Source organism: Anguilla anguilla, chromosome 14 (assembly GCF_013347855.1).
Source record: "Anguilla anguilla isolate fAngAng1 chromosome 14, fAngAng1.pri, whole genome shotgun sequence".
Lineage (NCBI taxonomy): Eukaryota > Metazoa > Chordata > Actinopteri > Anguilliformes > Anguillidae > Anguilla > Anguilla anguilla.
Window position 1 is genome coordinate 20,575,410 of NC_049214.1, and position 14,899 is coordinate 20,590,308.

General features: G+C 43.0%; 1 protein-coding gene across 2 annotated transcripts in view; it reads left to right on the forward strand.

The window, feature by feature from the left end:
- The window catches only part of arhgap24 (Rho GTPase activating protein 24), a 97,247-nt gene that overhangs the window by 32,716 nt on the left and 49,632 nt on the right, over positions 1-14,899 (forward strand). For both annotated transcript variants that reach the window (XM_035392120.1, XM_035392121.1), the window contains one exon: positions 3,683-3,770. In XM_035392120.1, coding sequence (XP_035248011.1) covers positions 3,683-3,770 — 88 coding nt within the window. The remainder of the gene's footprint in view (positions 1-3,682; positions 3,771-14,899) is intronic.

Below are 14,899 nucleotides of genomic sequence, written 5' to 3' on the forward strand. Positions count from 1 at the left end.
GACACTTCAATAAAAAAGGATATCAGTCACTGGCTATTTAATTGCACTTACAGCAGGCACATTGGTTTCAATACTGATGTCAGCTCACCCTGGTGAAAGGTGTTTAGCTGGATAAAGGTGTGTCAAAAGTGCACGGAGAGCATATGTTGTCTGAACATCACCGGCGAACAGGAGCGTGGAAAAAACACCTGGGCTTGTTTACAGACGGGTTCAGCTGCAGAGCTTTGAACTCTCAGCGTAAACAGCACCAGCAGGTCACTTCCCCCAGATAGCCAAGCGCCATGTAACTCAGGGCATTTCAGCAAGCCCAGAGGCTCGAGGTTAATGACCAAGCAAGAGTTCAAAACTTTGCTACTGGAGTCTTGGTGCTTTGGATTTTACAGTTTCAGGACATGGTTAAGAGAGGCTCAGGATGTTTGTGAGTGCAAGTAAATCAAAATGAAGGTGCTTTGGATCAAACAGTCAAGCTTAAATGGCTTTTTTATGAGCTCTTGCCAAGTAGTGGGCCAACTCTAATTAAGTCCGGAGGGGTGTTTTGGTTGTGGCTACTTTCAATTGATTTCTGTTAATTCTTTAACCGTGTGAACTAGGTTTCATTTTTTGTTTTTGGGTGTCCCATCCACTAATTCTCAACAGATGTTTTAGTAAAGTAATTGCATCAGACCACAAATGCATCAGGCCACAAATATTCACATATTCATTTCCCCAATCCCTGCGCATCATGTAGGATTCTAGTAATGGAATAGTATAAATCAGAAAGTGACCGAAAGCAGATAAAAATGTTATTGTGGAGAAGTTTTACAACTTAGAGAGGAAATTCCTGTAACTTTTTCAGTTTAGCCACTGAACATAGAATGTGATAGTCAGCCCAATTGTGATCTGGAGCTGTGAACAAAATATCACGTGTCTGTTTCTCACAACTTCCAGTGTGACTACCTTTTGCTTCATTGTGCCGAATTGGCAAGAGCAGAAAGAAAATAATTCATAGTAAAATGTTCTGTGTTATTTCAACTCTAATAGAGTATATGGGCCTCCATTGCCAGATTGGACTCATATAAACTCTGTAAGAGTTGACTTAACACTGAACATTACAAACTCTTCCCATGTAATTGACGGACAGCACTGTGTAGCTGAATTGTAGCAGTCTATGAGGACATTAATGAACTATAACATGAACTAAATGAACTAAAATACCCAGAGCTGTAGAGGGCAACAGGGCACAGCCCCATGCTGGGTTTTGAACTTGTGGCTCCAAGCAGCAGTCAGAACAAAGGTAATGTGTTGTAAGTGCCTGTCTGACTTTAGTATTAAACTGAAAGTGAGAGAGCATCGGGCAGCTGATTTGAATAAATCCACTGGACATATTTGTGGTACCAACAACACCCTGAAGCTCAGCAAGTCATCTTGCTTGTGTCTGCATTAGTGGAGTGAGCTAATTACATCGATATGTGGCTCAATATAGGTCTGCTAGAGCTGGTGAGAATAATTCGCACCTTGGCAGTCACTGATGTGTTCAGAAGTAGAGCTCTTTATAGGTTTAGTCATTGATTAGTCCGAGTGATTGCACCGAAGTGGATTTGGGCTATAATCCATTCAAACCTTGTTTATGGAGACAATTTGACAAAGCAGGGAGTCTCTGAAATGGCTTTTACTTGGCGTAGCTTTGCTATGTATTCATCCAGCGACTTTGGTTTGCCGAACACAAAACATTGGCCATTAATGTGTCTCACGTCTCTTCAAACTTCAAACTTTGCTACTTTGCCCTGTAATAGGAATGATACTGACCAGAACCCGTTCACCACATCAAACAATCTCTCGTAATTAGTGGGTAAATACATAGTACATCAGCTTTATGGTCCATCTTAATTCACTTCATATGGGCTACAGGTATGGTTTCTGTTTATTAGACCTTACAGTCATGCTTCATTAAAGGGGTTTGTCAGAGTAGGAAACGGCCATAGAATCTTGTTAATGTTTATAGGCCTTTAACAGTGATGCAGTACTCTGCAGCACATATTGACAGAATTAAAACCTCCATGATGGAAGGCATTTTAAGGATCACAAAATGACACCCTCACAGTTATCAGTAGTCTAGTCGCAACTTCTGCCCACTCACAATCCTGATTTGATGCCTTTGAATGAGTGCCAGTTTAAATATCAAATGTAATGATCAAATAGAATTCAATTGAGAGTACTGTATGACACCTAAAATTTTCATTTGTGGGCATCAAGACCATTGTCACTTCATTAAGTATTCCAATACACACACATGTACACACGCTACACAATATACACAATATAGCTATGAGATTAAAACCCTAAGAGGTTTTAGTCACACCATATATGTGATGGAGCATATGTATGTATACACTTAAGAGATTAAGAGATGCTCTAATCTAAATTACACCCTCATCCTCTCCGCTTGAGCAACACTGGGCCTCCTCAGTTGTCAAAATTGATTATATGAGTTCATGCATGTTCTTGAGAAGGAATTAATACTGCATCACATAGACTAAAATGCATATCTTTTGTAATCTAGTGCCATGCACATTCTATAAATGGACCCATGACTTCAAAAGATCGCAAATGCCAAGTTGGCTATGGACGTACATTGCTCCATATGAACAGTTTTTGCATGTAACTGGATAGTCTTAACATACCACAAAATAGAAACTCGGAGAAACAAAACTAATTCCTGTCATTGAAATATTTTTCAGCTCTCACTGTCCAGATAACCTGTCATTTTTCAAAGCCTATCACTCAGTATCACATATAATAATGCAGTGAGATTCTTACTGAGATGCGTATTTTCAGAGCAGCCCATCTATAAGAAAGCATAAATCTGTTTCAGGACACTCTTTTCATCCTTAACACTGTTGTGGGCATTTGAGGAAAGAGGCAAATGGAAAAGCTATGTAGACGGGGGCACGTGTTGGTGAAGTATGCTTTTCAGCGCTGCAGAAACTGGAGCAGGGAAGAGGAACTGCAAACAGCCACCAAGCAGCTCGTATCCAGAGCAGTAGAGCCCTATTAATAGCTGGCAAGGTTGTTGGGGGGGGGTCAGAACATGCTGATGTTATGACTATTTAAAGTAGAGCTAGACTGGTGTCAGAGACTGATCTATGAGTTTAACATGGCAAAACCAGCTGAGGAAGTGCTTTCTCCGTAATAACGCCACTTTGTCACGTTTGATAACAACTCAGTTCTGTCAGCCATGTCTCCAGGGGCCTATACACAACCTCGGCGCTGGCAGCAGTGTTCATGTTTCTCACGAGATTCTAACAAATGTTTCAATGCACATTTCTTTATTTGAATCTTTCGGCATCTACTCCCCTATACCGCTTGCATCCGCCAAAGTGTATCAAAAGGTGAGAGCTCCGCACGATGTTAACAACATTGCCCTTAGCTGCGTAAGTGATGTGTGCCCCTGGTTTGACTTTTCGGCACATAATGACGTTTCCACTTACAGTTTGCTCAATCTCATCTCTGAATCATCAGGAGCATGTAAAACAGGAAAGTGCATTCACTATATCATTATGTTTAATCCTGTAGATGCCAAAACCATACTTCAGGTTTGGCGTCTCATATATATCATAGGAATTATTTTATTTACTTACTATGTGCAATACATACTGTTTTTTAAAATCATTTCGTTCACCCTTTTCTTATTTCCTTCCTCCAGGGGATGATTTTCTTACCTGGAAACAGAGTCACTGAGCACCCAAACAATGGCGAAGAGGCGGGCAAATTCCTGTTTGAAGTCGTTCCAGGTAGGGATTAAGCGGCACGCTTTACAGCATGTTTTCATCCTTGCTTTTCTTAGGTTTGCATTGCCATTTGTGTTTCCTTGGACATTTACAAAGATAATTCCAGGGCACCTTTTCCAAGGACATCTTCCAACTGCCAGCCAAGACAGAATGGCATTTGCTTAAAATCTAATCCAACTCCCAGAGGTTGTGCTTTACAAGGGTTTGACAATTCCAATTATCCCAAATTCCACCTCAAACAATCCATGGAAGGAGGGCTTTGAGCATTTCTCTTGTCTTTGCACAGTGTTACCCACACTCTGTTCAACATTTTAATGTGAAGTCCTGAGGTCCTTCAGCAAAGAAAGCACCATCTGAATTAAACTGCAATATTATGGGGGTTGGACAGATGACATTTACATTTGGGATGTGAATGTTGTATTTGAGCGTTGTAAAGGTTAGAGCTGGGCGGTGCATTTGATGTGTTAAGCTGGCGAGAAGTCCAGCCTTTTGGGACTCACGGTATGGCTTGTGTCTTAGCCAGCGTCCAACTGTCCATCTGGCCTGTCAGAGAACTTTAGCATGACGTTGGCCCTAGGGACAGATATAAGTGTTTCCTCTGTCTGCTTCACTGGCCTCCTTGTGTGCCAGCTCTTCAGGCTACATGGGCAAGAAATAGACTGCAGTTGTTGGGAAAGGGCAGATGGCCTTGGCACCATTATTGATAGACATCTTAGTAAGACAGCAAGTCATTTAGGATGGTGGGCAGCTTTGATCCGTGTTATCTTGCAATTGTTAAATTAGTCTCATTTTTTTCATCAGGAAATGCCTTCATGAGGCATAGCATAGTCATAGGCATAGTCTACTTCAGGGGTCCTCAATCTCATCCAGAAAGGGCCAGTGTGGGTTCAGGCTTTTGTTCCAATCAAGCAGTGATGATTCTACAACACACCTGATTCTACTAATCAAGGTCCTTAGCAAAGACACTAGTGGTTGATTGTTAGAGCCAGGTGTGTTGTTGCTTGGTTGGAATGAAAGCCTGCGCGCACACCAGCCCTTTTTGGATAAGATTGAGGACCCCTGGTCTACTTGATGCAACAACTTGGCTAAATTAGACAGGGCCCTCCTGGACTATAATTTCCTAAATCTACTGTACAATGTACAATTAACCATTTCTTGGTTTGATTTTGAGTCGTTCTTGGGAACATTGTCTCACTGACAGATCCATTTGTGGCACAGTTTGAGCTGTAGCAAAGGTGTGAATAATTTTAGCAAGCACTATATCTCTCAAAATAATTCTCCTTCAGTGTGCTGCAAGTATATCTGATTTTTTCAATCCAAAGTGAAAATGTGCCCTCATTTTCATATGCAGTTTGAGGTAAAATATCTATTTGTCTCACTTACCTACAGTAAATTGCATTCATGTGCCCTACTTTGAGGAAGTCATTTGACTGGCAGGTCGTAGACTATCAGTGACTTGTATTCTGATGCTATTTTCTCACTTGGTGATGTTGATGAAGCACCTATTGGCTCCTGCCTGGGGGCGCGTTCACTCAGTACCAGGAGAAAAGCCCCTGGCTGCCAGGAACGGTGATGAATGGCGGGAGCGCAATGGAAAGAGAGTCATGTTTCCCAGGAAGAGAAATGCCGGGAATGCGGGCCCCGGGACAGGATTTCAAAACAAGGAGACAGCTGGGGGACACACTCAGCTGGCCCACACCGGGAGCCGTGACCGAGCCCAAATCGATCTGTCTCGTGTGCGCTAGCATCAGCCGCGCCCGCCGACGTCCGCCCCCTCCCCCTCCGTCCCACGATGCTCTGCTTCACATTGGTCCCGTTCCAAAGCCTGTGGTTTTACTGAAAATGTGTTTGTGCTATACAGCGGTATTTGCATATACACCCGACAGGAAACACTGTTTAAGCACCATTCTTTTCTGTCTTTTCATCCAGGAAACTTTTGGAGCTAAGCTACTGGCAGCTATGCTGTGCTCTGTCTTTGTTCTGGAAGCTTGTGACCTTGCTGGCTATCTTGGTTGTTTTGCTCCAATCCGTGGCACTATGAATTTGCTGGTTGTCAAGGTAACTTGATGGCCTTGTGGACAGCGTTCCATTTCTTGTGAGAATGTCTGTGTATTTCCAGTCAGAGACATCCCTTACCCTGATGTTTTGAGGGCCGCTATTTTCTCCTCTTCCATCATGTTTTACAGGAGCATTGTGTGCCGGTGCTTCTTTACTGCCTGTTTATTGTCTGTTTTTCAATGGCTCCCTTTTCCTCTCGACAAGTCCTCTGGTCCCAGTGGTTAGCTGGGAATGCACTTTTGCTGTTCCCTCTGGGAAAGCTCTGTCCTCTGTGTGCCATTGGGCCCACCTCCTTTGCCAACCCACAGTTGGCCTTTACACTGTGTGTTTGTGTGTGTGTGTGTGTGTGTGTATGTGTGTGCAAATTTGTGTATGTGTGCATGTGTGTGTGCATACATGAGAGTGTGTGTGTGAGTATGTGTGTGTGTGTGTGTGTGCATGTGCATGCATGCATGCATGTGTGTATAGATTTGTGAGCACACCCGTGTGTGTGTATGGATTTGTGAACATACTCTTGCGTGTGCACACATGTGCTTGTGAACAAGCCCGATGTCAACAGGTCTCCTCTGTCACAGGATGCAGCTCTCTGGCGTCAGACACGCCTCCAGCTCCTGAAGTGTGAGCGACGCTTCTGATAAAAACCAGCTTGTCTCACTGTGAGCTCTGCTCTTTCACTCACCAAAAGATGTTAAAATGTGAAATCCTTTCCAAGGAAAAGGGAAAACACATTTCCTACCATATGGAAAACTGGCACGTTTGCCTGTCAACCACACATGAATAATTACTGCCATTGTTCACGGGGGCAGTGTAACATGATGCAGCGTGAGAGGGAATTCGGACACAGTGCCAGAGTGTAGGAGAGGACCATACATATTACTTTTGGCACTGATGGAAATGGATTACTCACTGGAAATATCTCAAATTAATGGTGCGCCAGTGTTTTAAATTTACGAAGAGTGCACAGTGAGTCATTTTATAGGTGAGACCATTTAAAGCTTGCCATTATAAAATATCACTGGTCTCTATAAAACAGGTTTTTTGCTGAATAATTTTTTTTTGTTGAATTTGTTTTGAGAAATGGCAGAGATTAATTCCGCCCAACTAAGATCAAATATTGATACTTTTTCCCACTTGTTTCCAGTTGGTATTTTGTGTTAATTGGTGTGTAAATAATGGTCTTTCTGGGACGTAGCCCAAGACAGCAGTTGTTGATTGTCTTTGTAGTTGCTGATAGCTGGAGAAATATAGAGTACATAGAGTCAAGAATACATAATTCTGTTACCTGTGCATCCAGACAAAAATCTCAGAGAAATGTTCATATGAAACATGTTCTCTGCATTTTCAATATGAAATTTTCCAAGTATTGGCATGAGAGCTGACCCAACAGTAATCTTTACTGTGTAACTGGTTTCCCTGCTGAAACAGCTCATTATCCATATGTTCTAGTAGCCTTCTGAACGGGAAAATGAAAGCGCAAGCACCAGGGATATCTGTACCTGAATACCCTATTTGAAAATGTACAGATATTGCATTTTTACAGACATGTATTTTTCCTGAAGTTCACCACTGATATTTGAAAAATATTCATAAAGCCAGATTTGCGGAGAAAAGAAGCTCTAAACAGAAAACACTGCAACAGTCACTTGTCATACCATGAAATTCTGGTTTTAATGCATTTCTGGACATGTGGACAGATGCATTTATTATAAAACAAGACAAGCAGATGCCCCCCTCCAGATAACAGTTTACCTGCACTCCCCTGGTCCACACTTTGTCAGTACTCTCCCCCTCCTGGTCCTCACTTTGTCTGTACTCTCCCCTCCTGGTCCTCACTTTGTCAGTACTCTCCCCCTCCTGGTCCTCACTTTGTCAGTACTCTCCCCCTCCTGGTCCTCACTTTGTCTGTACTCTCCCCTCCTGGTCCTCACTTTGTCTGCACTCTCCCCCTCCTGGTCCTCACTTTGTCAGTACTCTCCCCCTCCTGGTCCTCACTTTGTCTGTACTCTCCCCTCCTGGTCCTCACGTTGTCTGTACTCTCCCCTCCTGGTCCTCACTTTGTCTGTACTCTCCCCTCCTGGTCCTCACTTTGTCTGTACTCTCCCCTCCTGGTCCTCACTTTGTCTGCACTCTCCCCTCCTGGTCCTCACTTTGCCTGTACTCTCCCCTCCTGGTCCTCATTTTGTCTGCACTCTCCCCTCCTGGTCCTCACTTTGTCTGTACTCTCCCCTCCTGGTCCTCACTTTGTCTGTACTCTCCCCTCCTGGTCCTCACTTTGTCTGTACTCTCCCCTCCTGGTCCTCACTTTGTCTGTACTCTCCCCTCCTGGTCCTCACTTTGTCTGCACTCTCCCCTCCTGGTCCTCACTTTGTACTCTCCCCTCCTGGTCCTCACTTTGTCTGTACTCTCCCCTCCTGGTCCTCACTTTGTACTCTCCCCTCCTGGTCCTCTCTGTGTACTCTCCCCTCCTGGTCCTCACTTTGTCTGTACTCCCAAACACTCCAGATATGGATACAGACACAGATAGTGTGGTCTCTGCAAATACCTAGGAAGCACAATGGCATTGAGCAGTGTGTTATTGATGCATTTTGCTGGAAGGTTTTTTTTCCAAGCCATCCGTTATGTGCTTACAACTAGGCGTGCATGAAAAGATCTCACATTCAGCTAACCACCTCAGAAAATGCTATGTTCTAATATTTTTTGAGGACTCCTGCCAGGGCCCTTGGAATCATCCCAATCCCCCCCCCCTCCCAATTACAACTGTAATGTTTGGAGTAATTAATTTGAATTTATATGCACATACATTTAATAACACTTTCTTCAAATCACGTGGAGTCAAGGATGTTTGTAAAAATGTGAAATTAACTGAAGCTATATGTTCAGGACCTGCTAATTAGATCTGGATTCTTGCACTGTGTCTGATCAGCATGTTAATTCCTTCCCCAGGCAAAAGCATGAATTCAGCATTCCATCACTACTTTCCTTCTTCTTGTTCATTAAAATGTAATTTTCAGCTCCTTTCTTACATCGCAATGACTGATAGTATTTTGCATAAACAATTCCTCTGACGTATCCGACTAATTGACATAATGTTCCTAATGCAAGTAGGTTGCAGTGCTGTTCCATTATAGATTCATTATAGCTCAAGCATTAAGTTGATATGATGACATGCCACTATAATTTTATATGGAGTTGTTGCTCAGTTATTGATGGTTTTTATTACTGCACAATGCATGCTCATCATCAGGAAAAGTGCTTTTTGAGAAAGTGAGCATTTCTATTGTACATGTCAGCAAAAGATAACGTAGCACCGCATGTAGCAGCACGGCAGATATGGGATTTACATGTTTCTGAAAGGACGGCGAGCGCAGCGGAAGGTCGGCAGTGAGCGCGGGCAGCAGTGGGGCATGATGGTTAGAGAACTGGACCTGCAGCTTTTCAGCTGGAGTTTCAGCTCCCATGTGGGGCCCTGCTGTTGTACCCTTGAGCAAAGTGCTTAACACGAACTGCTTCAGTAACTATCCAGCTGTGTGAATGGACTGTATAAAGAATGTCAACCGCGTAAGTTGCTCTGAATGAGAGGCGTGCGGACCTTCTGGTGCCAAGCGGCTGTTATTTAAAGACGGGGTTTCTCCTGCGAGGCGGAAACCGTGCGGTTTTGAAGAGCACCTGCACAGCACGTTCTGGAAACCCACTCAGATCCGCCCGGGCTCCGGCTCCTGCCGGAACAGCCCGGAAAGCCGGTGCCTCAGCATTAATTGAGGTTTAATGTGCCCATTCTTTGTGCCTGATGTTGTGTCGTATTATTTTCACCTTTAGTTATGGTTTAATTACAGTCAGGCAGGGAGTATTCATTATCTCTTTTGCAGCCGGCCAGATTACTCGTGGCCCTGGCAGACGGCATAAAACATGGGATCCCCGTACCTGACCGATTTACGATCGCGGTTATTTTATATGCAGCTTAATGCTCAACGATTTGCCGAGAGGAGAGCGGAGGTACGGATGGATGGCATCGTCAAGGTCAGGGACATAGTTGTTCTAACTCAAGCCACAGGGACAAGTTGAGGCAGCCATCATGTATCCACCCTACACAGGCATCGGTTGCTTTCAGCAATCTATAGCCCACCAGAAAGTATGGCTTAACTCATGTGTCTGAATGTTTAAATAGGCTGTTTCAGTTATTTAAAATGGAAGATCTTTGAATATACTTGTAGACCTACATTATGAAATGGTTTAAAAAAAATTTGTGACCAAATTTTTATTATGCATTTCAAACAGGGGAGGTTGGTACATTTCTGACATAAAATCATCTCAAATTAAATTGATTCCTAACCTCCCTACCCAACATCTCACATGCCATACCTACCCCCAGTCCCACCCAAAACCACCCACTACACCCTGGTTCTAATATAATATAGATGATGTTCAACAGACTTATACACACATTATATGAAAAGTGTATTATTTTCAATGTATTTATAATTGCTAAATGTTTCTCAGTTGGATCATCAGTGTTAAGAAGCATTAAAAACAATGATTAAATGTGAATAAAATGCAGAAAAAGCCGTTTCTGACTGTGTTTAGCAAAATGAGTCTCCAGTTAAGATTTTTGTGGGCTGACATCAGTCATAGATATACAGCAATGACTCAGGAACAGAACAGCATCTTCTTCTCAATGCTGAATTTTATCCGTTATGAATGCCCGTGTAGTCATTTCCTTCAAACTACAAACACATTCATGCCCCAAACCACTCACTCCACAGTACATTCATGCTTGGCACACCATCACAGGAAAATACACTTTCATATGGTGTTTGTAACGGATGAGCTATTTCTTTAAGTATCGGGAACACTTGCGGTGAAGTAGTAGTATTGACTCAATAAGCAAGAGGCTTTTCATGTTTTAAAATATAATAAAGACAATATTTGTCCGCCACTTCTTCTGTAGGGAGTATATGCAGCAAATTTGCAATTAACTGTAAGATCAGGGATATGATTTCATCAAAAGTGAACCTCACATAACACATAGTCAGCAAATGACAATAATATTGCTCATTATCTACATTTGCTTTATGCCTTTTTGCCTATATGGTTTCTTTGAATATAAGATAAAAATGAAAAATAACTGAGAATGTCAGTTCAAAACAATAAACATCAGTAATTTACTGCATGAAAACCTTGTTTCATTTTCATTTTTCGCATGATTGTGGCTCTCCTGCCTTCACTACAGTGGATTTGTATAAATCAGATATTTATCACGAAAGATGAATGACACTTTCATTGTGACATGTGATCCATGTAGCAGAGGTAAATGGCAACTTACTTTATATATTGCTGATATTGTTTGGGGTTTTGGTAATAGATATTGAATATTTTAGCATGAAATTTATTTCTGTATTGCTTTGAAATCCCAGTAGTGTCCTGGGTAAGTATATTTGGGCCAGGCTAACAGCTAACAGGTGCTAATGAGTAAACAAACCTCAAGGGTTAAGTCCAAATGCTGAACGTGAGAGAGCTTTGAGACTTAATGTAGAGACTTGACTGGCAATTTTATTGGGTTGAGAGCACCCATAAACACATCTCCCATCATTAACACAGACCCGTGACACGCTGCCATTAGTCAGTTGCTTAGCAATCGGACAAACCATGATCTTGGTTTAATATAAAGGCGTCCTTGATAATAACAGGCGCAGAACAGGGAAACTGGACAGGCCAGAGTAACATTGGATGATAAATAAATGTCGATCAGAGTGACTCTTTGACCCGTACTGAATGGTTGCCATGGCGGTCTGGCGTCTAATCGGGCATTGCCCCAGGCATTCTCTACATGCAGAAACAAATGTGATGTGCCAAAAATCCTACGAAACAATGAACAAGGGATAAATGAGCCAGATACAAAGATAAGAGCGCCACTCTCTAGAGGAAAGATCTCTATCTCTTTATCCACAGAGGCTATGTGTAGAATAGCTAATTACCAGAACGCGGGAAGGTTTTTTTTTGTTTGTTAGCTTTTTTTATAAAGGCAAATGTTTGTATTTACTTATCGTTTACAGAATTACTGATTCATTGCTTTCACAGATTTCTTGGTGCATACGCTCCATTACTTACTCCTAAGGAGATGCGCAGGGGCTGGGATCACTATCACCACATGGTCCCTGCTGATACAGTATTAGTGTCACCGAGACTAAGAGACACATTTATAGTAGTTATCATATATCAGCTTCCCTTTAGCTGTTTGTGTGCTTCATGGGGAGAGCTCAGCAGTTTCAGCTCGCAATTCCCAGGCCATCTATGAGCGTGTTAATGCTTCTGGATCTCACAGCCAGGATCGTCATAACCTTTTTCCGTCATTTAATTCCCCCCCCTTGATTGGACGCCCCGATCGACATCGGGCTCAATTAACCCGGCGAGGGCTGATCCCAGACGTGCCGTTCATGCCGTAAATTACGTAAGTCATACGTCTCGCAAGGACGGCGGTGTCACGCGGCGCAAAGTTCATTCGTAATCACATCCATCCATTACCGCGCGAGGAGCCGGCCGGCGGGAGCTCCACGGAGACGCTCCGCGGTAGCCACGGGCAACGCGCCCTTCTGCCCTTCCACGTCTGCCGCGCGTGCGTCTAAAGGCCCTCGAGCCGGGCGGGGATGCTGGCTGTGACCGTGTGACCTCTACGCGACAGACGACTCGCCCGAGGGATGATGGCAGATTAGAGAAGTCGTATCTGCCGCACAGGCCGCAGGCCACCGCGAGGCAGGTGACCTCCGGTTCCCCATTCCGCAGCTGAGAATTCGCATCGCCCCCTCCCCCCTCTGTGCGATATGTTGACGTGCATGTAACAAGGGTAGGTACTAAGGATTTATGAACAGATATAATGTGGGTATAATGTGGTAGGCGTGGCATCATATTCTGGGCCGTAAAAATGTCAGAAGGTTAGGTAATGTATGACAGGGTAATGAAACTAAAGCAGGATATAGGTAGCTAAGAATGTCAGACATGTTTATCAATTTGTTTCTGTAGCAACAGGAAATAGAGCAAATCAAAACTGAAATTTTATGCGAGTTAAACAATAATGTTTATCTATTACCTCGGGCCTGTCCCGATGCAGTAAATGTTTATTCAAAATTATGTCTAATAATGGCTTTGTCTGAGTCAAACATATGGTTAATATTGAATATGTTTTGTCTTATTTGTATATACACCTTTCTTGCCAGCTGTACCGAGATAAAGTTGCAATGAGCCATATGTCAAGTGTGATCAGCAGGGTACTGTTGAATAATTAGATTCACTATTTACTAATGTAAAATGCCTGATGTTTGTCATTTGTTATCCATGCAAAACATTTATTTCTTTATGACATCATCAGGCTTCAACTATTTGGCCATTGTTTCTATACCTGCAATGAGGTGATTGTTGGAGATGATTAGATTCACATAATTAGTTAAGTTGGTTTAAAATCACCTCACCATAGGATCCTTTATGAATGCATTCTGTACTGACTCAGGAATGTGACAGCCGCAATGCGAGCGTGTTTATTGTGAAAACATGAACTGCGGCCAGCATGCAGCCGATTGTCATCCACGTCCGACAAAACAACCGGCTCCCGGCACTGCCTCATCTGCTGCAGGCTATTTTTGGGGGTGCCAGTAATACACAAGGTCAGCCTTCACCACAAGAATAACCCCAGACACAAGTCTCGTTGTCTCTTTTGTCAGTCATCGGTTTCAGTATAGCACAGAACACTGTGCGGCCCGCCTTCCAATGCTGGATGCGGTAAAGGAGTTTTTAATGAATGATGATCATTTAGTGAATAGTGGTTATTTTTTCATGGTACGTGTTGTCCTGATTCACAAAGGTAGCAGAGGAAGCAAAGCTCAATAATTATATTGCTCATTAAATAATGGATTTCATTTTATTTATTTATTTATTTATTTATTTATTTATTTATTTATTTATATTCCTTATTAGTATCCTAATAGATCCACTTCCTTTGTGACATCCACTCCATTTTACTACAACAATCCTGGTCCTTAATTTTCGTTAACAAATTTAAGCAAGAATTTTTTTTTTCATTTGTTAGACAGCACTGTAATTGTTATAACAATTCTTTGGCTTAGTTTGAAATGGGAATATGTAACTTCAAGGAATCTGACTTCATATAAATTTTTATTTTCTGAAGGACCTCACAATTCAACAAATACGCAGTGCAATAATGCATATTTCACAGAAGTGATTCTTTGGCCAGAAGTTAAGAACAAAATAACTGAAATGGCAAAGCATACGCAAAGCCATGTAAGGTGCCATGAAACCAATGCACTACTACTACTACTACTTCTAATAATAATAATAATAATAATAATAATAATATCTCTTCAGTATTTGGCAATCGAGGGTGGAGTAATTGTAAAAACGGATGTATGAAGCATAAATAGAGTCACATTGGGGTCACTTACACAATCCTCAGTCAGTGAGTAGCATTAATGCTGCAGGCAGTCACTACTGTTAAGACAGCTGCTTTCCGCACGACCTTTTCATACAGGCTTCAAGCCTTTATCATCAGAAAAGAACGTGGCGTTCTGGACGCGCATTCTATCTCGCTGTGCCACAACGACACTCTCTCTTCCATGGCATCTAATCCCTCTCCATAACAACGGAAAAATAAAGAAGTCCAGTTACAGGGAAAATAAAGAGCCTAAAGAGTGAAGCAGAGAAAGAAACAGGGGGAAAAAAACATTAAGAAACAAATTCCACCCTGGCTAAATCTGGCAGGCGCTGAGAAGCGGCTGGAGGGGCGCTGGCATCTGGGGTGCACTTGGCCCGGCAGGGGGGGGCGGGGAAGGGGGCACAGTGGTCCTTTGTCTCCGCACCTCTGTGACCAGGCTGGAGGGGAGCCAGGTGAGCGTGGATGGGTAGGGAGACCTGGCGGGAGGGCAGGAGGGGTGGGGGGGGGGGGCATGGCACGGGTACACAGGGCACCTTCATTTTGGCAAAACCTTCAGTGTCGTCCCGGATATAGAAAGACTACATTTCCCCCCAGGCTTTGTGCGCGAGGCATGAGAATGAGTCTCATTATCCCCCCG